At 47.6% G+C, this 27,576-nt stretch overlaps 1 protein-coding gene across 1 annotated transcript in view; it reads right to left on the bottom strand.

Moving 5' to 3' along the window:
* Positions 1–27,576, bottom strand: part of RYR1 (ryanodine receptor 1) — a 220,706-nt gene that overhangs the window by 121,642 nt on the left and 71,488 nt on the right. The window contains exons 19-30 of the mRNA XM_079989357.1: positions 26,558–26,750; positions 24,003–24,219; positions 22,892–22,996; positions 22,589–22,692; positions 20,364–20,447; positions 18,100–18,259; positions 16,144–16,291; positions 15,067–15,269; positions 12,989–13,163; positions 11,652–11,860; positions 2,292–2,674; positions 114–246 (exon numbers count right to left, since the gene is read on the bottom strand). Coding sequence (XP_079845483.1) covers positions 114–246; positions 2,292–2,674; positions 11,652–11,860; positions 12,989–13,163; positions 15,067–15,269; positions 16,144–16,291; positions 18,100–18,259; positions 20,364–20,447; positions 22,589–22,692; positions 22,892–22,996; positions 24,003–24,219; positions 26,558–26,750 — 2,114 coding nt within the window. The remainder of the gene's footprint in view (positions 1–113; positions 247–2,291; positions 2,675–11,651; positions 11,861–12,988; positions 13,164–15,066; positions 15,270–16,143; positions 16,292–18,099; positions 18,260–20,363; positions 20,448–22,588; positions 22,693–22,891; positions 22,997–24,002; positions 24,220–26,557; positions 26,751–27,576) is intronic.

Here is a 27,576-nt window from a genome sequence, read left to right as displayed (position 1 = left end):
GATACCCTCGACCTGTAGCAAAGCACACCTGAGCACCCCAAAGTAAAGGAGGAATCTGTGCTTCTATAAAGAGATTGCATGCCAAGCCTCACAAAGAGCCAAGTCCTTGTTACCGTTGTGGTGTTCATGATGATCTCAGGGTCATCTCGGTTATCTGGAACCACCTCCTCTTCCAGCCGAGGGACGGTGGGGACAACTGGAGGAGGGTTGATGAAGGTGGTGGCTTTCTTGGCTTTGAACAGGAAACTGGAGAAGTGGGAGAGAGGGAGCATGGTCAGAAACGGAAGCATGCGCTGCATCCAAAAAACCAGGCCTCATTCTCTCCAAGGCTGCCATCTTTGCTTTTCTTGGATTAAAGTGCATTACTGACCTGAATGGGACTTACTTCTGAATCAGTCCACATTGGACTACACTGTTAAACACACAAGGGGCACTTTCACACGGCAGCACACTAGGGCCTTGTCACTGCTTACGCACGAATGTTTTGCACAGTACCACCCACATACGTCCCGTAGTTTCTCCCCAAAATTCCTAACTTTAATAAATAAACTGAACTCTGCAGTAACTCAGAACAGGGCTTTTAGCATGGCTGGCCCCTGTTCTGTGGAATAGCATTCCTGCTCAGACGTGACAAGGGACGCGGGTGGCGCTGTGGTCTAAACCACAGAGCCTAGGGCTTGCCGATCAGAAGGTCAGCGGTTCGAATTCCCGCGACGGTGTGAGCTCCCGTTGTCCAGTCCCAGCTCCTGCCAACCTAGCAGTTCGAAAGCACGTCAAAGTGGAAGTAGATAAATAGGTACCACTCGGGCAGGAAGGTAAACGGTATTTCCGTGCGCTGCTCTGGTTCGCCAGAAGCGGCTTAGTCATGCTGGCCACATGACCTGGAAGCTGTACGCCGGCTCCCTCGGCCAATAAAGCGTGATGAGCGCCGCAACCCCAGAGTCGGCCACAACTGCACCTAATGGCCAGGGGTCCCTTTACCTTTTACCTCAGACACGATAAGCGCTCACTAACTGCACTTTTCGGAAACAGCTGAAGACATGCTTGTTCAAACAGGATTTCCTAGTAGGACAAATGGGTCTTAAACACCAATGTCCACCTGTTAGGGTTTTAGTCTTCTTTTAAATGCAGTGAGGGGGTCAGTGACTCTGTGCTGGACACCAGGGGATGGCTTTCTGCCCCTGGCTTGCCACACCCTCCAGCCCTAGGAGCCATTAGAAAGGAGCTGCTGCCCAAAAAACAACTGCTGCTTCATGGAAATGTTGACTTGATCTATTAGTGAGCTGTACTGTTTAGTTACATGTTTTCATATGTCAAATGAACCGTTGATTAATGATGATTAATTTTCTAGCGTGGTGTTGCAGCAACATTATATGGCTCACGGTGTATAATTATTGCATCGCTGCGTTTAGTTTCTGAACTGCTTTGAGCACAGATTTACTTGCAGAAAATGTGATTTAAAAGTAAAACAACGACCTGCGGTTTTGTGCTTTTAACTTTTTTCAAAAATCGCCTTAAGCAGTTGGTTTGGAAGGCCATCCTATATTATCTTCTCATTTGATAGAGATTTGCCATTCCTGCAGAAAATCCGATATATAAAACAAACGTGCCACATAAAGGTTAAATCTGAATTAAATGGGGGGGGGGGAGGGTTGAGGTGGCAATCTCATGGGAAGCCAAGCACACTGTTGCATGCTCTTTGGAGCCAAGTTGGGATATACCTACAGGATCGCGTTTCCCGGTATGCCCCACGGAGGACCCTAAGTTCCATAAATAGCAACACCCTAGAGGTCCTGGGCCCTAAGGAAGTTAGATTAGCCTCAACCAGAACCAGGGCCTTTTCAACACTGGCCCCGGCCTGGTGGAACGCTGTCTCATGAGACCAGGGCCCTGCAGGATCTGATTTCTTTCCACAGGGCCTGTAAGACAGAGTTGTTCCACCTTTGGCTTAGAATCAATTTGACTCCCTCCCCCTCTTTCTTTTCTTTTTTCCTTTCTCCTCCTGTGATGAGGCTGCATTTTAATGTTTTAATATTGTATTTTAATCTTGTTTTTAAGTTGTATTTCAATCAACTTGTTTTTATTATTGGTTGTTAGCTGCCCTGAGCCCGGTCTTGGCTGGGGAGGGCAGGGTATAAATAAAATTTATTATTATTATTATTAATAATAATAATAATGTAATAACATAGGCAGGAAGGTGCTGAAGGAAAGCCATCTGAGGTCAGTGGGGCACACCCCACGCAAGAACAGGCAAGAAGCCTTTTCTCCCCATGCCCCAACCCAGCCCTCACCCTCGCTTGGTCTTGCCCTTTTCCGTCGAAGCATCTTTTTCATTCTCGGCCTTGGACGCCTCCTTGGGGGGCTCCTTAGGAGCGGCTGGCGGAGCGGGGCCTTGCTTCTCCTTCTCGGCCTCTTCGGCCTCCTTGGGGCTGGCGGTTTTCTTCAGCTGCTCGTATTCCGAGTCGAGGTCGACGTCTTTGACCTCGTCTTCGGGGATGGTGAGGGCGTGCGTGAGGGGAGTGGTGCCCGCCGTGACCTTGAACTTCTCATCGAACTCCACGGGCATGCTGAGCCGAAGGAAGAGGAGCTCCACCACGGCGTTCTGCGAGCCGAACGTCCGGTGTGTCATCTTCAAGCACGGAGGGTTGTCCACGGTGCCGTCGATCCGGGACACCTGAAAATGGAGCACAGGGCGGCACGGGTTCACCTTACGGTTTCTCTTTTGCACAAGTCGCCTGCAACCAAATCCGCATCCTTACCTGGTCCTGTGCCTAGAAACGCAGCACAAAAGGAAGTCTAGATGAGTCCTCAGAAAATACCAACCATAAAAAAGTGACATCCCCATAGCTGTCAACTTACAGATTTGAAAATAAGGGATCAGCAGCCAAAATAAGGGATTTTCCCAGCACAGGTATGTTCAACTTCTGAGCCCCTCCGAGCCAAAGGCAGAAAGCCCAGCCAGCCGCCAAACGAAGCCTCAAGCGGTGATTCCCACAGCGCAGCAACCCGGCAAAGGGGATGCAGCAAGGAAAACCACTGTCACCTCTCCGCTGGGAAGCGCTGAGCAAAGGCGAGTCCCCAGGCAATGCGGCCGATTTGATCGCCACAAGGCATGCAAGCTCCACCCCCCAGTCATTCTCAGACTCCTTATTGGGTGAGCAATGCAGCCAAGCAACACAGTTGGAGCCTTGCTCCTCCCTGGCCGGCAGGGAGGGAGGGAGAGGAGCTGCTTCCTTTGAAACCCGGGAAATTTAAGGGACATCATCAATAAGGGACAGCAGTGGGACACGGCGCTGGGATAAGGGACTTTCCCGCCAAATAAAGGACAGTTGACAGCTATGTATCCCTAAGGATAAAAGGAATGTATTCCTTTACGCAACCGCGGCAGCCAAAATCGTAGTGGCAAAAAATTGGAAAACTGATAAAATACCAGAATTATTAGAATGGAGAACCAAATTTCTTGAATTCGTGGAGATGGCAAAATTAACAGCATCATCAATTAGAGGCTACTCTAATCAAAAAATTAATAAAGAGTGGGAATGTGTTAAGGAATACATGAAAAAAGTCTGTGCTGGAGCTTAAAAATTAATATGCAAAAGTTTAAAAGGCGAAAGGAGATAATAATATATTAAAGATGGAATAACAAATAAAGTGAATAACACAACAATAACAAAAATAATAGTAGGTAAAGAAAGGTGGAGGGAAGTACTGGGTTGTGGGGGAGGGAGGTGAAGGGATTAATTGAAATTGTTAAAGATTGGTATAGGATTTAAGAGATTTAAATTTTTATAAAGATTCCTTAAGGAAAGCAGAAAGCAGCAAGAAATATCAAGGAAAAGTATCGGAGAGGAGATCAGTGTAAATAAAAACATGAGACTTATGGTTTTGTTACATATGATTTTATTTTGGAGTTGTCTGCTTATTTTGGAGTCGTTTGCTGTAAAGCTACAGGGAACCAGGCAGAGGGTCTTCTCGGTGGTGGCTCCCACCCAGTGTAACGCCCTCCCACCAGATGTCAAAGAGATAAACAACTACCTGACATTTAGAAGACATCTGAAGGCAGCCCTGTTTAGGGAAGCTTTTAATGTGTGACATTTTAATGTATTTTTAATCTTTTTTGGAAGCCAGCCAGAGTGGCTGGGGAAACCCAGCCAGGTGGGCGGGGTACAAATAATAAATTATTACAGTGGTACCTCAGGTTATGTACTTCATTAGTCTGTTCTTAACCTGAAACTGTTCTTAACCTGAAGCACCACTTTAGCTAATGGGGCCTCCCGCTGCCGCCGCTGCACGATTTCTGTTCTCATCCTGAAGCAAAGTTCTTAACCCAAGGTACTATTTCTGGGTTAGCAGAGTCTGTAACCTGAAGCGTATGTAACCTGAGGTACCACTGTATTATTATTATATTAATATTATCCCCTTGGTAGCCCTATCTAACTATTTGAGTACATTCAGTTTCTCGGATCAGACTTCTGTCCCCTTTATTATTGGAAATCTCGGGTGACTCCCTGGAAACACAGCTAATATATTTACTGCAAGATTCTGATCCGAGTAGGTCTCTTTCTGTTGCCAGATTTCTGATAACAGTATTAGCTTATAAGAGGAAAAATGGATTATGATACAGTGGTGCCTCGCAAGACGAAATTAATCCGTTCCGTGAGGCTCTTCGTCTAGCGGTTTTTTCGTCTTGCGAAGCAAGCCCATTGACAGCTTAGCGGATTAGCGCTATTAGCGGCTTTTAGCGGCTTTTAGCGGATCAGCTGATAAGCGGCTTAGCGGCTTAGGAAAAGGGGGGAAAAGGGAAAAAAAACCCACAGGAACTTGCAAGACATTTTCGTCTTGCGAAGCAAGCCCATAGGGAAATTCGTTTTGCGAAGCGCCTCCAAAACGGAAAACCCTTTCGTCTAGCGGGTTTTTCGTCTTGCGAGGCGTTCGTCTTGCGGGGCACCACTGTATTCTCCAAGGTCCTGATCCCTTTTCGCCAACATGGCTTTGTCATATACCTTAAGGGCCTTCTCCCTCACGTTGTCTCTCCATGTTGAGCCAACAAGCCTGGAATCCTCCTCTGTCTCTCCTTACATTTACCTCAGAAACCAGCCTCCATCCTATCTTCCTCACAGGGCTCAAATTTTGAAGCGGACTGGCCTCCATTTTTAAAATTTTATATATATATATATATATATAAATAGGGACAGCCATATAAGCACTCCCCCCCCCGTGACTTACTCTTTTTTATTATCTTATTTTATTTATGATTTTCAGTTTTACACATTTCAATGATTCCACAGTCATTTTAACATTTCAAAACCTGACTTCCTACCCCTCTTTCTGCGGTTCCTTAAATTTATTTTTAATATCTTTTGCTTATTGCTTGTAAGCCGCTCTGAGCCCGGCCTTGGCTGGGGAGGGCGGGGTATAAATAAAAAATTATTATTATTATTATTATTATTATTATTATTATTATTATTATCCAAATTAATTTGTTTCATTTATTCATCTACTTTAAATAAATACTCTTATAAAACTGCAGGTCATTACAATAATACTGCCAATGTTCTTATCTGTTTGCAGTTTGTTTGTAAATATTCAACGAACCATTTCCATTCTTTTATAAAATGTTTGTTATCTTGATTTCTTATTTTTCCGGTAGGTTTCACCACCCCATGAACTCACTCTTCGTCATAGGCTCCTCTTAAAATTTTGGTTCTATGTTACCACATCTCTGCAATTTGCTTTCTTTTTAACAGAACGTTCTCCGTTTTTGGTTCTGCTATTGCTTTGTATGGTTATGTGATCGGCACATAGGTTGATGATAAATCAATTTTAAAAAACACATTAAAATAACATATGATGGAATGTGATATCAAAATAGAAAAGAGAATTTTTACAAAATAGCAATGATAAATTAAAGCAAGATGATTAATATAAAGGAAAACATATAGAGGATTGGAAGTCATAGGCTCGTGTAGTTGAAATTGTATGTGTTGTGACGTGGGGTTTGTGATTTCAGCTCTCTTGACATAATATGCTGGAGACAGCTCTCTAGTAACACTTCTTTATTAAAGCAACAAGACTGAGACTTGAGGAGGGGAGAGCTACATTTATAGGGACAGGGAACTAGCTAGAAAGGATACATTTTGGAGGGAACAATATCAGGCAATCACAGTCCTGCCTTTTGGAGGAAACCAATAAGACAGAGGATCCAAATACAGCAGCTTAAATGAACCAATAGTAGCTGTACCCTCTGGAACCAAAAGGCAGTTACTTTACCCTAATGCAAATACAGACAATAATAATACAGATATAAAATCCTTTGACTCAATACACAACACCCCTCCCCCCCTAGTGAGCACAGCAGACGTAATCTCTCAGGTACTGTGGGGTCCTACAACTTCTACTTGATCTCCTGACAACAGGTGTTGCCGGTTCTGGATTGGGTGTCACCTGTGGTAGGGGGGCTGCTATAGGGGTTTCGTCAGGAACAGATGGAGTCCCAGACATCTCAGGGTCCCCTACCTGTACCTCGTCATCCTGAGGACTAGCAGACCCTGGTTCATTTTCTGAAGCCCCTGGTGATTGCACCTCTGGGCCATTTTCACTCTGGTCTTGCAGCTCTGCGACGTTAGCCAGGGATGAATTATCAGACTCTTCCCTGCTGAGCGCCCGGCGCCTCAGCTGATCTATATGTCTCTTCCAAACTTGCTCATTTTCCAAGGTCACATAATAGGACACAGGTCCACTAGCCCGGGTGACCACACCAGCCACCCACCGCGAACCTCGTGAATAGTTCCTCACCCAGACCAGATCTTCAGGGGAGAAATACCTTGTTGTGTCAGTGTCAGCCTGGGGGTTTGCTCTTGAATTACGGTTTGGCATTTTATCCGGGTGGACATAATCCAACACCGTTACCAATCTTCTACCCAAGAGCAGCTCAGCTGGCGACTTGCCCGTCGCAGTACACGGCGTCGCATGCTGCAAAAATAACATTCGCGCGATGCGAGCTGACCAGTTACCCTCCATTAAGCGCGCAATGGATTCTTTGGCTGTTCTTACCATGCGCTCCGCCTGCCCATTGGAGGATGGGTGAAAGGGCGCGGATGTGACCCTTCTTATGAAGTTATCAGCCAAGAATGCCCTGAATTCTTGGGATACAAAAGCTGCCCCATTATCTGATACAATGGTCTCAGGTAACCCGTGGGTTGCAAACAGCTGCCTCAACACCTTGATTACGGCAGCTGATGCCATGCTAGGGACCATCGCCACTTCTAACCATTTGGAATATGCATCGACGATAACCAAAAAGACCTTCCCCTGGAATGGCCCAGCAAAATCTAAGTGCAGCCGGCTCCAGGGAGATCTGGACTGCTCCCACCAGTGAACTGGTGCTCTGGCCACTTCTGGCCGCACCTCTTGGCATGCCTTGCATGTTCGTACCCATTGTTCTATGTTCTGGTCCATTCCAGGCCACCACACATAACATCGGGCTAGCGACTTCATCCTGACCATTCCCGGGTGTCCCATGTGAAGCGTCTCAAGAACCCTGTTTCTCAGTGGTGCTGGGATGATCACCCTATCTCCCCACAGGAGACAACCCTTATGCATGGATAACTCGTGCTGCCTTGTAGCATAAGGCCTGAATTTGTCTTCATGCGGACCACCTGGCCACCCCCTCCCCACCCAAGTGAGCACACAGGAGAGAACAGCATCTTTCCTCGTTTTCTCAGCAATATCAGTAGCCGTTACAGGAGCCCCCGGAAGTGTTTCCAGCATCATTATGTGCTCCGCTGGAGCAGGATCCTCATTGCTCCCGCCAGGAAGGGGCAATCAACTCAGCGCATCAGCGTGGCACAACCGTTTCCCTGGCACATGGGTCAAGGTGTACTGGAACCCGTTCAGGAATATAGACGAACGCAACATTCTGGGGGAGAGAATTTGTGGCGTTTGTTTGTTCGGGTTGAACAACCCCAACAGTGGTTTGTGGTCCGTTTCAATGGAGAAATGACGACCGTACACATAATCATGGAACTTTTTGATTCCTGCCACAATTGCAAGCGCTTCTTTGTCAATTTGAGCATAGTTGCGCTCCGTGGGCGACAACGTACGGGAATAGAAATAGATGGGCTTTTCCGACCCATCCGGTTCCCTATGACTCAGCACCGCCCCCAGGCCGTATTGAGAGGCATCACATGCCAGGACCAGCGGCTTCGATTCATCATAATGAGCAAGGACGCTCTTGCTACTCAGCATTCCTCGCAAGGAGTCAAAAGCCTTCTGCTGCTCCTGCCCCCATCGCCACACATTCTTTTTCTGCAACAGTCTATGTAATGGTTCAGCTACCGAAGCTTTCTGGGGTAAGAACGAATGATAAAAGTTAATAAGTCCCAGGAATGACTGCAACTCCGTCTTGTTCTGTGGTCGTGGTGCCTCGATGATGGCCTTAACCTTAGCATCTGTGGGGTGGATGCCTGATGCATCAATTTTAAACCCCAAGAATTCCACAGTTGGCACCCAAAACTGCATTTTTCCTTTTTTAGTTGCAACCCCACCTCCTTGAACTTGAGCAACACTGCACGGACATGCGCAACCAGTTCCTGTGGGTCTTTTCCAGCAATCAAAACGTCATCAAAAAATGGCAAGACCCCCGGCAGACCTCTTAACAGGCGTTCCATGAGCCCTTGAAAAATCCCTGGGGCCACACAAACTCCAAATTGTAATCTGTTAACTCTGAACGCCCCTTTATGTGTGACAATAGTCTGTGCTTCCGCTGATTGTGGGGTTACTGGCAGCTGTTGGTAAGCTTGTGCCAGGTCAAGTTTGGTGAACACCTTGCCCCCAGCCAGTTTAGCCAACAGATGTGATACGACTGGAATGGGGTATGAGTTTCCCCTGAGTGCCTTATTGATAGTACATTTGTAATCAGCACAGATCCTGACTTCCCCATTTGCTTTAAGGGGCGTGACGATTGGAGTCTCCCACTTAGCGGAGTCCATGGGTGAGAGAACTCCCTGCTTGACCAATTTATCCAGCTCTGCTTCGATCTTGGGTTGCAGTGCAAATGGCACTCGCCTTGGTTTGAGTCGGATTGGGGCCACCCCAGGGTCCAATTCGAAGTCAACTGGGGGCCCTTTATAACAACCCAGTTTTCCATTAAAGAGACCAGCAAATTCTTTGCATAATGCCTCGCTCATCTCAGGGCAGGTTTGGATTGAATTAAGCCCTGATATACTCAGTCCCAGGGCGGGAAACCAGTCAGTGCCCAGGAGACTGGGGCGACTGCCCTTCGCAATCACCAGTTTGAGTACCGCCTGTTTATCCCAGAACTGTACTCTCACGGCACACATTCCCATGACATGGATGCGGCCTGCCAAGTATGACTGCAAAGTTGCCGGGAAGGGCTCCAGAGGGGGCAACTTACCCCTGGGGAAGAATGTCCTCGCGGTCTGGTCCGACACGATAGTGAATCCAGATCCGGAGTCCACCTCCATGTCGCACAGCTGACCCTCAATCTTCACCTTGACGTGTGCCTTGCCTTGCGCTGGAAACTGCACGACCCTCCCGTTGATCTCCGTTACGTAGTGGCAGTCCTTTAGAACATGGTTCGCTGTGGCCGATCTGCGATGCTCCAGTCTAGGTGCTCCTGTCGCTCCCAACGCCGCCGATCTACAGACCCTGGCGATGTGACCTGTCTTTCCGCACGTCCGGCACATAGCATCCCGGAAACGACAACTCTTCTGCTCATGGTTTCCGCCACAACCAGGGCACCTGCCTCGGTGATCTTTGTGCACTGTGCAGGGCTGATGCACTGACTCGACCCCACGGACTGGGCTCTGGCTCGGAGTAGCCTCTAGCTCGTCCATGGCATGCGCAACTTCTATCTGTGGCTTAGGGACCCTGCGACTGGCATCAAGCTCCTCTCTTTCATAATTCTCCGTGGCGGTGGCCTCCTTCAAGGCTGAAGCAAGGGTAACCTCTTCTTTAGCCACGATGCGTCTTCTGGCTTTCTTGCTGCTCAGACCACCGACAAACCGATCCAGGAGAGTCTCTTCCAGATCTTGGAAGTCGCAGTGCTGAGCAAGCTTCCGCAGTTCAGCTAGAAATGCAGATAGAGACTCCCCAGCACACTGCTGCCTCTTATGAAACTCCATCCGCCGGGCCATCTTGGTCTCAGTAGGCGCTAAATGGCTTGTTAGGCAGGTAAGAATACCTTTGAGAGATGTCTCACTTAGCTTCGCTGGGGCAAGCAATGCCTTGGCCAGCGTGAAGGTCTCAGGCCCACAGTAGCTCAGGAATGTGGCCCTTCTTTTGCTGGCATCGGTGATCCCTTGAGCCACTGCGAAGAACTCGAAGCGTTCGACGTAGTCTTCCCACGTGTGGGGCTCTGATGGCTGGAAGGGCTCCAATACCCTTGGACTCTCCATTGTCCTGTGGGCAGGGTCGTCTTCTCAGCTGGCCAGTGAGTCTTGTTCTTAGCTACAATCCGGACTCTGAGGCAGGGCTGCGTTTAACCGCTCCTCAGCATTCCGGATCCCATCCTCGTCGCCAGTTGTTGTGACGTGGGGTTTGTGATTTCAGCTCTCTTGACATAATATGCTGGAGACAGCTCTCTAGTAACACTTCTTTATTAAAGCAACAAGACTAAGACCTGAGGAGGGGAGAGCTACATTTATAGGGACAGGGAACTAGCTAGAAAGGATACATTTTGGAGGGAACAATATCAGGCAATCATAGTCCTGCCTTTTGGAGGAAACCAATAAGACAGAGGATCCAAATACAGCAGCTTAAATGAACCAATAGTAGCTGTACCCTCTGGAACCAAAAGGCAGTTACTTCACCCTAATGCAAATACAGACAATAATAATACAGATATAAAATCCTTTGACTCAATACACAACAGTATGTATCTTTTGTAAATTTTTATTGGAATGACTGAAATGAAGATGACTACATGTTGTGTGTATATATATATGGAAAATGAATAGTAAAGCATTTATAGACTATGCAGAATTGGATAAATTAACAGGACGGATTCAAAACCTGCGGGACCAGAGATTCTTAGAAGACTGGAGTAAATATATGAACTATATGAACTATTTAAAAAGCGATTGTAATGAACAGATTACGCCAGTAGGACTGCAAGATGTTCTGTAAGGAAGACTATTTGAAATATTTCAAGAAAGACTACGAGGAGAATTATTAGTTAATGATCATTAAGAGTAACAGAGAAATTAAGAAATGCAGAATAAGTGATAAAGAACGGAAAATCATCAGAGGTGTTGACGGAAGTCTAAAATATTGTATAAGATGAGAAGTTATGCTATATGATTGTTGGAAATGATATGTTAAAAAAACTAATAAAATGTATATATATTTAAAAAATGAAAAATAAAGCATTTAAATGAATTTTTTTTTTGAAAAAAATCATTCCTCAAGTTCCCTCACATTCCCACCCTCCAAACTTTCATTCTGCCAAAGAATGCCCTCTGAAGTGAGGCGAAGGAGGTGTTTGCTCTTTTCCTCACAAACTGGGCTTCTAGAATGTTCTAGAATGTTCTAGAATGTTCTCTGCAGGCATCGCTCTACAAATCCCATCTCTCTGGGGTGTCCCTTCCCCCCCCCCAGGCCTCAGTTCGCGCAAGCGTGGCAAAGCTCACCTCATAATGTGGGTGCTCCGTGGGCACCGTCGAGAACTGGGGCAGGCTCTTGCTGAACCACATGGTGATGTCCCGCTTCATGTTGATAGCGAAGGGCTCAAAGCCTTCTTGCAGGCCGCAGATGGTGAAGTAGCGCAGGCTGCTGACATCCTGGCCCAGGTTGAGGCGCCCCACCTGGGACAAGCCCAAGCTGCACACCGGGATGAAACCTGCAAAGCCACACGGGGGGGGGGGGGAGGGAATTAAAAACCCAGTTTTCTTGGGGCCCATCACTAGAGCCCATCGGAGCTGCTTTGGATAATAATAATAATAATAATAATAATAATAATAATAATAATAATTTAGTATTTATACCCTGCCCATCTGGCTGGGTTTCCCCAGCCACTCAGGGCGGCTTCCAACAAAACACTAAAATACAATAACCTATCAAACATTAAAAGCTTCCCTAAACAGGGCTGCCTTCAGATGTCTTCTAAAAGTCTGGTAGCTGTTTTTCTCTTTGACATCTGGTGGGAGGGCGTTCCACAGGGCGGGCGCCACCACCGAGAAGGCTCTCTGCCTGGTTCCCTGTAACTTGGCTTCTCGCAGGGAGGGAACCACCAGAAGGCCCTCGGCGCTGGACCTCAGTGTCCGGACAGAACTATGGGGGTGCAGACACTCCAGGTATACTGGACCGAGGCCGTTTAGGGCTTTAAAGGTCAGCACCAACACTTTGAATTGTGCTCAGAAACGTACTTAATATTAATTATTGCACAGCTCAAGGAAAGACATAAGCACAGAATTTGGTACCGGGCTGGGTGCCGAGTTCTGCATCCAGTGGCGTAAGAAGAGGGGGGGTCCCAACAAGGTACCATCATGGAGGGGGGTGAAAAATGATCAAGGAACAATTACTGCCCTACTAGGGCGGTTCATAAAAAACTTTTTTTTGAAAATGCCTGCTCCAAAAGGTTTTATCTTACTACACTACAGATTATATAGCTATATATGAAATTTCATGTTAATATCTTGACCACTTTTGGTAAACCACTTTTTGGTAAACCACCGGATCCAGCCCCCGGGCCTTAGTTTGCCTACCCATGCACTAGAGCAGCCTTTCTCAACCTGTGGGTCCCCAGATGTTGTTGAACTACAACTCCCATCACCCCTAGCTAGCAGGGCCAGAGCTCAGGGATGATGGGAGTTGTAGTCCAACAACACCTGGGGATCCACAGGTTGAGAACCGCTGCACTGGAGTGTTCTATTCTCCTTGTAGCTGACAAAGAAACCCTGCAAGTTCTTCATGTGGCCCATGAGCAAAAAAAAGGGAGAGAGAGAGAGAACCTGAGTCCTCTACTTACCGTCCCCGATCTCAATATCTTTGAAGGCCAACTCCGACCCCGAATCGCTGATCAGCATCTCCCCATTGAGCGTGAACATGATATTGTTGTCGGTGAGGTCTATCATGCAGCCCACCACGTCCCCCGGTTGCCACGGGCGGCCAAAAGGCTCGCTGCCCATGTGCCAGCGCTGGCCCTGAAGGATAGGAGGTTGGAAAAGGGGGGAAGGATCAGGTAACAGGTAGCAGGAAGGGGAGACACAAAGCAGGACGTGCCTAGCGGGGTCCACCCCCCCCAGGATGAGGGGCGTGCAGCCATAGCTGTCAACTTACAGATTTAAAAATAAGGGACCAGCAGCCTCGAAAATAAGGGATTTTGCTGCGTGCAAATGGCTTTAGATACCTATTAGGTCCATAAATTACCATATAGCATATATTCAACATGAAAAGAAGCAACAATTTGTTGTTGACAAAGGACAGCTGGACATAGAAAGGGCCCCATTACCTTCAGTAGCTTATTTAAGGGACATCATCAGTAAGGGACAGCGGCGGGACATGGCGCTGGGATAAGGGACTGTCCCGCCAAATAAGGGACGCTTGACAGCTATGGGCGTAGCATACATTTAAAGAGCTCTGACAGCACTTTTAAACAGTCGTCACGGCTTCCCCCAAGGAATTCTGGGACCTGCCATTTGTTAAGACCCTGAACGGCAACTTAAGATAGCATTTGGGAGAGACCCAAATTCTGAAGGGCTGTTGCCTGTCAGTGCGGACAACAGTGAACTAAATGGAGGAATAGTTTTACTTGGACCATGTCTGACACACATTTAAAAAACACATGATACAACTTTAAACAGTTATGGCTTCCCCCTAAAGAATTCTGGGAGCTAAGGGTGTGGAGAGTTGTTGGAAGACCCCGTCCACCTCAAAGAGCAAGGGGTCAGCAAACTTTTTCAGTAGGGGGCTGGTCCACTGTCCCTCAGACCTTGTGGGGGGCCGGACTATATTTTTTTGGGGGGGAAATGAATGAATCCCTATGCCCCACAAATAACCCAGAGATGCATTTTAAATAAAAGGACACATTCTACTCATGTGAAAACACCAGGCAGGTGCCATAAATAACCCAGAGATGCATTTTGAAGAAAAGGACACATTCTACTCATGTAAAAACACACTGATTCCTGCACTGTCCAGGGGCTGGATTTAGAAGGCAGTTGGGTCAGATCTGGCCCCCGGGCCTTAGTTTGCCTACCCATGTCAAAGAGCCACAATTTCCAGAGCGTTTTAACCACCAGTCACTCTTCCAAGGAGCACCAGAAAAAGCATGGTAACTCTGAGAGAATAGCGAGCCTCTTAATAACTCTCAGCGCCTCTAACAATCTACAGCTCCCATAATTCTTTGGGCGAAGTCATGACTGGTTTTTTTTTTTTTTTAAAGTAATATTTATTAAAGTTTCCACAAGAAAAAAGTTACAAAAATGATAAAAAGAAACACAAAAAATACAAATACTAGCAAAAAAACAAAAACAATTAAAAACAAATCCGTCTTTCTATATCTTACAGTTCATTTACTTATTTTCATGACTTCCTCACACCTCCCTTTTTTGTATTCCAATTCAAATAGTTAGTTCAGCAAATCCATACCCTCTCTGTTTTCTCTTAGTTCTTTGTCTTCACATATTATAATTTCGAATTTTCATCTAATATCAATCCATTTTTACATATTCCTTTTAACCTTATTGCTAAGACCACTTCATTTCGTTCCAACATCATTTTAGCATTCAATAATTTTACAGTGTTTCTGTAAATAATCTTTAAATTTCTTCCAATCTTCTTCCACCAACTCTTCTCCCTGGTCTCGGATTCTGCCAGTCATTTCCGCCAATTCCATATAGTCCATTACTTTCATCTGCCATTCTTCCAAGGTGGGTAGATCTTGTGTCTTCCAATATGACTGTTTAAAGTACCACAGTGGGGTGGACTAGAGGACCCCTGGGGTCCCTCCCAACGCTACAATCCTACGATTCTATTCTAAAGTGGCATCACAGAGCTTTAGACGTATGGTGCAAATGGGGCCGTAGTTCATCCCCTCTGACTCACCCGGTGTCCGTTGAAAACGTAGGAAAGCTCATCCGCTCCCAGTTCCACGTCGGGCCGCACGTTGGGTCGTGCCCACCCTACTCGCATCTCTCCCGTTGTGACGGCCTCAAATTCAAAGTACCATTTGCCTGATTTCACTGCGTAGAACTGTTCGGCGCGGAAAATGCGGACCTTCTCTGATCGGCCCTTGGTCAGCTCCTGACCTGTTGAGGAGGCCCAGGAAGAAGTGAGGACATACAATGGTAATGTTGCCTGCTTACAGATCTACAGGCTCTGTCACCATGTTCTGTTCACTCTCCTCTAGGCAGAGAGCCCAGTCACGCATTCAGATGGATCACATAGCCCTGAGTATCTGAGATTGTACAACTCCAGACTGCAGATGGGAGTCCAGATTGTTCTCCCTGACATCAGAACTTCTCCATATTTGGAATACAAGCATGTCAGGGACAAGATTTTAGCTTAAACTTGTTTTTGCGTGCCAGCTTTCTGCAAGCAGAAAGGTAATGCAGGTAGAAAACTAGAATGCCAGGGAGAAAGCTGAGTTAGAATCCCTCCTCTTTAAATTTGGGGGTTTTGTGCATAAGGAGGTTTAAAAAGAAATACAGGGAAAGCAAACCTGCAATTCTACTCTTCTGCAGTCTCAGGTAGCACATTCTGCTACATTTATTTATTTGAAATATGATCTTAAAACATTCTAAACCTTTGCCTTTCCAGCTCAAATGCGCCTCCCCCATATAATATCCCTGCAATAAATAAATAGAAGCAGCTTCATATTAGTTCATCAATGGCCCAGGCAACTAAAACCATCTAAAGCTGTCACTGAAAATAGAGGAGAGGTGGCGTCAAACAAATAATTCTGGAAGGGTTTTCCGTAAACGAGGCACCACCACCCAAAAGGCTCTGCCCCCAGCCACCAACCACTTAGGCTCCAAAGGCACCGAGAGCACAGCTTTCGATAACTGTCTCATTAGCCAGACAGGCCTGTGTGCCTCTCCTAGCTGTTCTGCCCTGCTCTTATGAGCTCTCCCTCTAAGACTGGAAGAAGAGCAAACTCGGGGGGAGCAGAAGAACGCTCACTGGCTTCCTGGTCTGGTGGTTCGATGTTGTATCCATAGCCGATTAGGGTGCGGACCGCTTCGCGCAGGCTGTCCCGGTTCGTTTTCTTAGTTCTCTCATCTAGCAGGCTGTAGGGCACCAGGCGGGGGTTCCGTTTGTTTTTGATGTCCTAAGAAGGGCACAGCAGAAAACACACCCATAAGACAGGCCTGTTTCCCAAAACCACACCTACCTGCCCATCAGCTGGCATCCGCAGGTGATGTCAACTGACAGGTGGGTGAAGGCAGGGCTCAATCCTGCCGGGTGCTGCTTCGCTGGTGCAGGGAACTTGCTGGTGAAACAGACCCCTCTCCCACCCCACAGGTCAACTTTGATGGGTGGACTGTATCGCACACCTATTAGTCACCTGACGTCACCATGACGTCAGAGGACAGGCAGGAAAGTTGGATGGGTGGAGAAAACCATCTGGCCCACTGAGCCAAGAAGGTTCCCCATCCCTGGTATGCTCCACACAACATAAACACAGGTATCCCTTATGTTGAACAAAGTACAGTGGTGCCCCGCAAGACGAACACCTCGCAAGACGGAAAACCCGCTAGACGAAAGGGTTTTCCGTTTTGGAGGCGCTTCGCAAAACGAATTTCCCTATGGGCTTGCTTCGCAAGACGAAAATGTCTTGCGAGTTCCTGCGGGTTTTTTCCCCTCCCCCCCCTTTTTCTAAGCCTCTAAACCGCTTATCAGCTGATCCGCTAAGCCGCTAAGCCGCTAAAAGCTGCTAAAAGCCGCTAAGCTGCTAATAGCGCTAATCTGCTAAGCCGCCAATGGGCTTGCTTCGCAAGACGAAAAAACCGCTAGACGAAGAGACTCGCGGAACGGATTCTTTTCGTCTTACGAGGCACCACTGTACGCCTGACTAGAAAGGTGGAAGGAGCAAAACAGAGGACTCAGGAATCCTGGCTCACAGCTTCTCTTTCTGGCTTAAGTCAGAACATCTGACTCCTGTGACACAATGACCATTACATTTTTCTTTTTCTTTTTTCTTTTTAATTTATACCCCGCCCTCCCTGGCCAGAGCCGGGCTGAGGGCAGCTAACACCAGTAAAATTACAATAAAAACATAATAGGGGAGGGGGGGAAACCAATTTAAAATGCAGCCTCATTTTAATAATAGCCCATAGATCAATACCATAAGGGGAGGGAAACATAAGGGTCAGACTGAGTCCAAACCAAAGGCCAGGCGGAACAGCTCTGTCTTGCAGGCGCTGCGGAAAGATATCAAGTCCTGCAGGGCCCTAGTCTCTTGGGACAGAGCATTCCACCAAGTTGGGGCCAGTACTGAAAAGGCCCTGGCCCTAGTTGAGACCAATCTAACCACCTTGCGACCTGGGACCTCCAAAATGTTGTCATTTGTGGACCTTAAGGTCCTCCGCGGGGCATACCAGGAGAGGCGGTCCCGTAGGTACGTGGGTCCTAGGCCGCATAGGGCTTTAAAGGTCAAAACCAGCACCTTGAACCTGACCCTGTACTCCACCGGGAGCCAGTGCCGTTGGTAAAGCACTGGATGAACGTGATCCCGCGACATTCTGCACCCGCCGGAGTTTCTGGGTCAGCTTCAAGGGTAGCCCTGCGTAGAGCGAGTTACAATAATCAAGCCTGGAGGTGACCGTTGCATGGATCACTGTGGCCAGATCAGGGCGAGAAAGGTAAGGGACCAACTGCTTAATACGGCGGAGATGGAAAAATGCCACCTTTGCTGTGGCTGCAACCTGCTCCTCCATGGAAAGGGAGGCGTCAAAGGTTACACCCAAGCTCTTGACGGAAGGCGCTGACACTAATTGAGCCCCTGCAAGAGATGGGAGTTGGCTACCTCTGGTTTAACTTTAAGCTTTCCTTCCTCCCCCGTCACCTAGAACCCTGCCATACTCTGGGTTGTAGCCTTTGCTAAGCATCACTCTCATGGCAACTGGTATACCATACCTGCACAACACTATAGGTCCAGCCCTGCTGGACACGATCTCTTGCCCAGACATTGTGCCCATTCTCTGCCAGTTTGTCCACCAGGGTGTTCTGGGCTGGAGTTAACTTGATGTGGTTGAGATCCAGCGGCGCTGGTTTGTAGCCATTGGACATCATGTACCTGTCATGAGGATCAAAGCAGGGCTTTAGAGCAAGGCGAACGCCCCCCCCCAGCCTTTCTTTCCACCTGTTCGCAGACACTGAGCTATTTGGGACACCATTCCCCTCGCCTTCACCAGCTCATTTGCCCATCCGGACAAATAAACAATTCTGTATCTGCTTGGTGGGGAAACAGGCCAGCAAATCAACTGTCCCGTCTCCAATGGCAAGCCAACATTGCATAGCCAGGGCTGCAATTCCTAATTCTGCACCAAGCACTCCCATCAAAGCCAGTTCTTTGCACATTTGTGTTCTTCATCAGCCTAGATGGTAAACAGAGCAAGGGATGGGCAGCTGGCAAAAGCTGCAAGGCTGCATTCTGTAAGTAAGAGCATTTTGACAGTAAGAGCTGTTCGACAGTGGAATTTGCTGCCAAGGAGTGTGGTGGAGTCTCCTTCTTTGGAGGTCTTTAAGCAGAGGCTTGACAACCATATGTCAGGAGTGCTCTGATGGTGTTTCCTGCTTGGCAGGGGGTTGGACTCGATGGCCCTTGTGGTCTCTTCCAACTCTATGATTCTATGTAACACTCTTAAGGCAGAACAGACTCTGTCTGTAGGTATCATGTAGCACGAAGAACTAGTCTTTCATATATTTTACGTGCTGGGATTATTAATGTACCTGTATGACTTTGTATTGTTAAAATTATGCCAATGAAAGGCAACAACACAGTATTGGGAAGGAGTCTCTTAGCAATTTTTAACTGGAGATGCCAGGGATCAAAACTGTACATAACTTGACCCTCTAAAGATGGGGTGGTGGACATGAAGTTGGGTGGTTTTACAAAAGGATTGGATAAATTCACAGAGGGTAAGTGGCATCTAGGCCCAATGGCTATCTTCTACGGCCACTGTTGGAGGCAGCAATGTCTGAATACAAGTTTCTGGGAATCATAATAATAATAATAATAATTTATTTATACCCTTCCCATCTGGCTGGGTTTCCCCAGCCACTCTGGGCGGCTTCCTACGAAGTATTAAAATACAGTGGTCTGTTAAACATTAACAGCTTCCCTAAACAGGGCTGCCTTCAGATGTCTTCTAAAAGTCTGGTAGTTCTTCTCTTTGACATCTGACAGGAGGGCTTTCCACAGGGCAGGTGCCACTACTGAGAAGGCCCTCTGCCTGGTTCCCTGTAACTTGGCTTCTCTCAGTGAGGGAACCGCCAGAAGGCCCTCTGCACTGGACCTCAGTGTCCGGGCAGAACAATGGGGGTGGAGACGCTCCTTCAGGTATACTGGGCTGAGGCTGTATAGGGCTTGAAAGGTCAGCACTAACACTTTGAATTGTGCTCGGAAACGTACTGGGAGCCAATGTAGATCTTTCAAGACCGGTGTTATATGGTCTCAGCGGCCGCTCCCAGTCACCAGTCTCACTGCCTCATTCTGGATTAGTTGCAGTTTCTGGGTCACCTTCAAAGGTAGCCCCACATAGAGCGCATTGCAGTAGTCCAAGTGGGAGATAACCAGAGCATGCACCACTCTGGTGAGAAAGTCCGCGGGCAGGTAGGGTCTCAGCCTGCGTACCAGATGGAGCTGGCAGACAGCTGCCCTGGACACAGAACTGACCTGCACCTCCATGGACAGCTGTGAGTCCAGAATGACTCCCACCTGGTCCCTCAGGGGCACAGTTACCCCATTCAGGACCAGCGAATCCCCCACACCAGCCCGCCCCCTGTCCCCCAAAAACAGTACTTCTGTCTTGTCAGGATTCAACCTCAATCTGTTAGCCGCCATCCATCCTCCAACCGCCCTCCAACAAGAGGGCTTTCCATGGGCAACTGGTTGGCCGCTGTGGGAACAGGCTGCTAAACTAAATGGGTGACTGGCCCAATCCAGCAGGGTCTTCTCCAGTCAGATGGGCAGGGTACAAATGATAAAATAATAATAATAATAATAATAATAATAATAATAATAATAATAATAATCTTATGTAAGCAGAGCATGTGCTCATCACTGAGTACAGACCCTTCCAAATGTCAGAGGGGCGATTGAAGGTAACCTTGCCAGCAAACCAACACACACACACATACTTTGGCCTCTGCCTGGAGGCAGCAACCAGCCCACCTACGTTTTGGGAAGCTTTGTCTTCTTGAGGTTCTCTTCAGCCTTCTCATCTGCCATCCCCACATGGCAGCCCAAGGCAAGCAAGGTCCTGCAGGGGACAGGTAAAAAGATAAAGGTAAAGGTACCCCTGCCCGTACGGGCCAGTCTTGACAGACTCTGGGGTTGTGCGCCCATCTCACTTAAGAGGCCAGGGGCCAGCGCTGTCCGGAGACACTTCCGGGTCACGTGGCCAGCGTGACATCGCTGCTCTGGCGAGCCAGAGCCAGAGCCGCACACGGAAACGCCGTTTACCTTCCCGCTGGTAAGCGGTCCCTATTTATCTACTTGCACCCGGAGGTGCTTTCGAACTGCTAGGTTGGCAGGCGCTGGGACCGAGCAGCGGGAGCGCACCCCGCCGCAGGGATTCGAACCGCCGACCTTTCGATCGGCAAGCCCTAGGCGCTGAGGCTTTAACCCACAGCGCCACCTGCGTCCCAAAATGAGAGCGGAAACGTGGGCTAATAATGATTAGCGATAACGAATTCGCAGCGGCGCCGCTTGTTGGTCGTCTACTCTTCCAGATGGAGGGCGCGGGGAGAGGAGAAAGGCGAGTGGTTTAAATTGGATTCTGCAAGCAAAACCCCGCGCAAAATAAGCACGCTGTGAGCAGGATTCGAACCTACGCAGGGAGTCCCCATTGGATTTCAAGTCCAACGCCTTAACCACTCGGCCATCACAGCTCCGCAGGGGACAGAGCAAGGGTTAAATAAACTCTGCTGTGTCCTTACCAGCCACATTCCTTTCCACCACTCATCTCAGTCAGCAACCATGAATCAGTGACGGCTGATTTTCACAGGGAATTCAGTGGGGAGGAGACTACTGAATCAGAGTTCAATTTACCGGCAATACCATCTGTCAAATATGAAGCTGGTATGTGTGTGTGTGTGTGTGTATATAGAAAGCTGGGTTCGTGATAGGGACAGAATGATCTGTCAGCTTTCGTTCTCTCAGCTTCTCATTTCCACAGTCTTAAATTCCATTCCCCACATTGCCATTTCTTTTCTTTTAAAAAACCACAGTCATGAAAATTCATCAGCGCTCCAGTGTAAATCTCACCCGATAAACATGCTGTTATATGCAGCCTTGACTTAGATGCACATTTCTGCAAGCCGTTTTCCCGCAATGAAATCCAGTCTGGTGTGTTATTTTCACCAACACCTTTGTTTTTATGCACGCTCTAATGCACACATTTTTGTAACCCAAGTGTCTGCAGCCTTCTACAGAGAACAGGATTCCCACCTCTGCTCTAAGACGTATCCTCTTGTGTTTTTCTCACTTCCTCTCTGTTTCCTTTTCTGGACCCTGGCACTGCCAGGACCTTTTTTCCATTGCCAACCGCATGGGTAGGCAAACTACTGGGGGCTGGATCCAGCCCAAGAGCCTTCTAAATCCGCCTGTGGACAGTCCGGGAATCAGCGTGTTTTTACATGAGTAGAATGTGTGATTTAATTTGAATGCATCTCTGGGTTATTTGTGGGGCCTGCCTGGTGTTTTTATATACAGTGGTACCTCGGGTTAAGTACTTAATTCGTTCCGGAGGTCCGTTCTTAACCTGAAACTGTTCTTAACCTGAAGCACCACTTTAGCTAATGGGGCCTCCTGCTGCCACCGCGCCACCGGAGCACGATTTCTGTTCTCATCCTGAAGCAAAGTTCTTAACCCGAGGTACTATTTCTGGGTTAGCGGAGTCTGTAACCTGAAGCGTCTGTAACCTGAAGCGTATGTAACCCAAGGTACCACTGCATATAATAATAATAATAATAATAATAATAATAATAATAATAATAAGTAGTGCTGGGAATTGTAGCTCCATGAGGGGTAAACTACACTTCCATGACTCTTTTAGAGAAGCCATGTGCTTTAAAGGTAAGGTGTAGATGAAGCGTCTGTAACCCGAGGTAGCACTGTAGTAGAATGTGTCCTTTTATTTAAAATGCATCTCTGGGTTATTTGTGGGGCATAGGAATTTCTTCACATTCTTTCCTTCAAAATATAGTCCGGCCCCCACAAGGTCTGCGGGACAGTGGACCAGCCTCCTGCTGAAAAAGTTTGCTGACCCCTGGCCTGCTGTTTTATCCTGCCCCCTGCCCCCTGACCTACAAATGCAGAATGGATACCTACCCCCACCCCCACCCCCACCCCAAAAGCTGACCCACTTGAATTGAGCTTGCTTCTCCACCACCAACTCACTTGAGTGTCTCTCCCGACATCTGCAGGTTGTAATTGCGTTCTGGTTCGGGCAGGCTGTGGAAATCCAGCAAACATGGGTGCAAGCGCTTGTTGTCATCCCGGATCTGAAAAGGGGGCAGAGGCATGGGATGTAATTCAATTACCCCTGTCCTCCCTCACTTGCCACGACTAAAGGTTCAGAGGCCCAACTCAAGCTTCTTTTAGGTGAGTTGGGGGAGAAGGAAACGGCAGCTTCCCAACCTATATATTAATTGGGGGTGGGGTGGGGAACAGGAATCCCATTGGTGGGCACCGAACACTCACGGGGCCATATGTCCACCCTTGCTCGATGCGAGTCAAAGCCCAAAGTTCATGGATGTTCTCTGCCAGTTTCTCCCGAATCCGCTCAAGATGGGGGGGCAGTACAATCTGCAGAAAAGGAAAAGAGGAAAGTTAGCAAGGAGATGAGGCACAGGTGTGATTCCTAACTACCTATATTTTCCCAGTAGTGATGTATGGAAGTGAGAGCTGGACCATCAAGAAGGCTGATCGCTGAAGAATGGATGCTTTTGAATTATGGTGCTGGAGGAGACTCTTGAGAGTCCCATGGACTGCAAGAAGATCCAACCTCTCCATTCTGAAGGAAATCAGCCCAGAGTGCTCACTGGAAGGACAGATCCTGAAGCTGAGGCTCCAAGACTTTGGCCACCTCATGAGAAGAGAAGACTCCCTGGAAAAGACCCTGATGTTGGGAAAGATGGAGGGCACAAGGAGAAGGGGACGACAGAGGATGAGATGGTTGGACAGTGTTCTCGAAGCTACCAGCATGAGTTTGACCAAACTGTGGGAGGCAGTGGAAGACAGGATTGCCTGGCGTGCTCTGGTCCATGGGGTCACGAAGAGGCGGACATGACTAAACGACTAAAACAACAACAACTACCTATATAAAGGGACGCGGGTGGTGCTGTGGGCTAAACCACAAAGCCTAGGGCTTGCCGATCAGAAGGTCGGTGGTTTGAATCCCCGCAACGGGGTGAGCTCCCATTGCTCGGTCCCAGTTCCTGCCAACCTAGCAGTTCGAAAGCACGAAGTGCAAGTAGATAAATAGGTACCACTCCAGCGGAAAGGTAAACAGTGTTTCTGGGCTCTGCTCTGGTTCACCAGAAGCGGCTTAGTCATGCTGGCCACATGACCCGGAAGCTGTACACCGGCTCCCTTGGCCAATAAAGCGAGATGAGCACCGCAACCCCAGAGTCGTCTGTGACTGGACCTAAGAGTCAGGGGTCCCTTTACCTTTACCTTTTAACTACCTATATAGCCCAGCCTTTGGCAAACCTGGCAACTGCTTGCCCCAGAAATCGCTCGGCTTTTGGGCTGGCCAAGTTCAACCTGACCCCACCACCTCCCCACACTTTGCTCTCCTTATCCCCTTTACCTGGATGGTATCCACGGGGTATGGCGTGAAGGAAGTGTGGGACAAGGACTGCGTGGGTCCCAGAAGGTTCCGGAAGCCGTTGAAGTCATGCTTATACTCCTTGATGGGCTCCACGCGCATCTTGTCACGTGGCAGGAGGGCCTCGTAGCAGGGGGCGTAGCCCGGTGGGGGCAGGAACTTGAAGTCCCCATGGCGTCCCCCCAGGAGGAACCTCACCCTGGCGGGGGGGGGGCAAAAGAGAGAGAGTTGGACACTGTCCCCCTTAAGGAAAGAACCTACTGTTAATTTTTTTAAAAAATTAAAATTTTATTATTATTAAATTTTATTTAACATAATTATTACAAAGCACAAGCAAAATACATACAAATACATACATATGTATATTTTTCAGATAAACACACATATATAAAAAAGAACCAAAAAGAAAAAAGGAAGAAAAGGAAAACGAAAAAATAAGAAGAGAAATTGGAAGAAAGAGAAAAATTGGAAGAATTTCTTCCAAATTTATTCTACAAATATCTCAATAATAAACTTTCATTGACTGACTTCCATCGCTTACACTGCACTTCCTATATACATTTTAAGCAAATTTGTATCTGTTATTCTGTATTTTCCCCGTACAATCTCATACAAATATTCTAATCGATAAGTTTTCTAAATCTTTCGTAAATCTATTTTAAACACAACCAATACCTTACACTTAATCATTGTCTACATAAATAATCATTTAAACATTTCAATTGTTTCTGGATTATATTTTTTGGTTTTTTCTTATCAAATCAGTCAGCTTTGCTATTTCCAAGTATTCGCATAATTTATCCAGCCATTCTTCTTTGGTTGGAATGTAATTCCCTTAAGGAAAGAACCCACTGTTTAAAGGTCTTTGGGTGGAAAAGCAGGCTAGAAATATTAGCATTGTCCCGCCTATGGGCTGAACAACAGAACTCCGCCCCTGCTGCCCCGCCCCTATTCTCACAGGTCTTGATTGGCTCAGAACCTCACTCCAGTTTTCTGAACGGCCATGATGGGCTCTTTGACAAAGCAACTTTCCAGGGGCCGCATGCGAGTGGTGGAGGGGGCCAGAGCCAACAATTGGGAAGATGTTACCGCTCCTGGTGGTTTCCTTTGCTGTTGCGTTTATGGCTTTTCTCTTCAAAAATTATATTCTAAACAGAATATGAAGTAGCAATATAGACAGTACTAACTGCAATCTAAGGGACGCGGGTGGCGCTGTGGGTTAAACCACAGAGCCTAGGACTTGCCGATCAGAAGGTTGGTGGTTTGAATCCCCGTGACTGGGTGAGCTCCCGTTGCTCGGTCCCTGCTCCTGCCAACCTAGCAGTTTGAAAGCACGTCAAAGTGCAAGTAGATAAATAGGTACCACTCTGGCGGGAAGGTAAACGGCATTTCCATGCGCTGCTCTTGTTAGCCAGAAGCGCCTTAGTCATGCTGGCCACATGACCCGGAAGCCGGCTCCCTTGGCCAATAAAGCGAGATGAGTGCCGCAACCCCAGAGTCGGTCACGACTGGACCTAATGGGGCCAGTCCAAACACTCACTCGTCCGGCTCCTGCTACCCCCAAATTTTCTCTTCTCTAGATCTAAAGCGATGTGGCTCTCCTATTCGGATTTTCAAAGCACAGGGAACCTTCCGATTTCAGGAGGAGAAATCGTGGGATGACAGGAGTTGGAGAAGAACGCCACAGGGATGAGGGGGAAATTAAAAGGGAGGCACGCAGGGTTTGCAATCTGCATCAAGGCAAGGTGTGGACAGGCCCAAAATGAATTCTCCTCCTAACAGAATGTTGACTCGATAGGGATTATTCCTCTTCCTTAGTAGGAAAGGATCTAGGAGTCTTGGTTGACCACAAACTTGACATGAGCCAACAGTGTGACGCGGCAGCTAAAAAAGCCAATGCAATTCTGGGCTGCATCAATAGGAGTATAGCATCTAGATCAAGGGAAGTAATAGTGCCACTGTATTCTGCTCTGGTCAGACCTCACCTGGAGTACTGTGTCCAGTTCTGGGCACCACAGTTCAAGAAGGACACTGAGAAATTGGAACGTGTCCAGAGGAGGGCAACCAAAATGGTCAAAGGCCTGGAAACGATGCCTTATGAGGAACGGCTAAGGGAGCTGGGCATGTTTAGCCTGGAGAAGAGGAGGTTAAGGGGTGATATGATAGCCATGTTCAAATATATAAAAGGATGTCACATAGAGGAGGGAGAAAGGTTGTTTTCTGCTGCTCCAGAGAAGCGGACACGGAGCAATGGTTCCAAACTACAAGAAAGAAGATTCCACCTAAACATTAGGAAGAACTTCCTGACCGTAAGAGCTGTTTGACAGTGGAATTTGCTGCCAAGGAGTGTGGTGGAGTCTCCTTCTTTGGAGGTCTTTAAGCAGAGGCTTGACAACCATATGTCAGGAGTGCTCTGATGGTGTTTCCTGCTTGGCAGGGGGTTGGACTCGATGGCCCTTGTGGTCTCTTCCAACTCTATGATTCTATGATTCTAGGTGAGCACAGGTCTGGGGCCTGATTCTCATTTTTGTGCTTACTTGATGCCAGCAGAGAAGCTGACCACAGGGAAGAAGAGGCCGTCCAGGTTGAAGTTCTCAAACATGCCCTGGACGGGGAAACCATTGATACGGAAGGAGATACTGGGCACGCTCAGATCGAGGCAGCAGCTCACCACGTCGTCCGGCCCCAAGGTGTGCTGGCCGGGGGAGGTCACGGCCCGAGCCACACGGCCTGTGCCAAAGAGAGAGGAATCATCATCATCAACCTTTATTATGGTCCAGAGACCCAACAAATCGTTACAAAGCAATACACAATTCATACAGCCTACCTCCAGGTTAAACAAGCATTTCGTTCAGAATATAGGATCATTGGTTCTAGCAACCACAGATAAAAACTTGGCCACTGCTAATGTTCTAGCATTTGTCCGGTCTTCCAATAGGAACCTGACATAGTGAGCCTCTGATTTTCCCGGGAAAGATACCAGGAAGGGTAATATCAGTTCAGCCCTGGCTTGCTCATATTTTGCACAGTGCAACAAAATATGTTTTATGGAATTGATGTCTTGAGCACACGAGCAAAGTCTGTCCTGGTAGGGAACTCCTCTCAACCTGCCATCCAACACTGCAGAAGGAAAGACATTTAGTCTGGCTTTGGTGAAAAGAAAAGAGGAATCACAGAACAGTGGGAATCTCAACTAGATCATACAGGACAACATACAATGAATTCATAACATGCGGGCGATGTTGACATTTCCATTCCACCTTAAGGAACAGGCATGAGATTGTTGCATGTCACATGTCTGTTTACATTCCAGCACAGCTTGCTGGGAACTTCCGTTTGTGTATAGCTTTTGCTGTTCTCTCTGAGACGACATGAGAGAGATGACATGTTTCTTTGTTCTAATTTATGTTTAATAAATCTGTAGCTGTAAGCATGACTTCATACGCCTCACGCCTACTTCTGTGTGCGCAGTACATTCTGCTAATTGCGTGCCCTGGCTTTTGAAGTTCGGGTCGCTGATTTATGTCTGAGCATGGGCCGATGGAAGGAGACATCC

This window comes from Podarcis cretensis (genome assembly GCF_951804945.1).
Source record: "Podarcis cretensis genome assembly, chromosome: 8".
Taxonomy (NCBI): domain Eukaryota; kingdom Metazoa; phylum Chordata; class Lepidosauria; order Squamata; family Lacertidae; genus Podarcis; species Podarcis cretensis.
The sequence above is the reverse complement of the archived record's forward strand: the minus strand, read 5'-3'. Positions and strand labels throughout refer to the sequence as shown.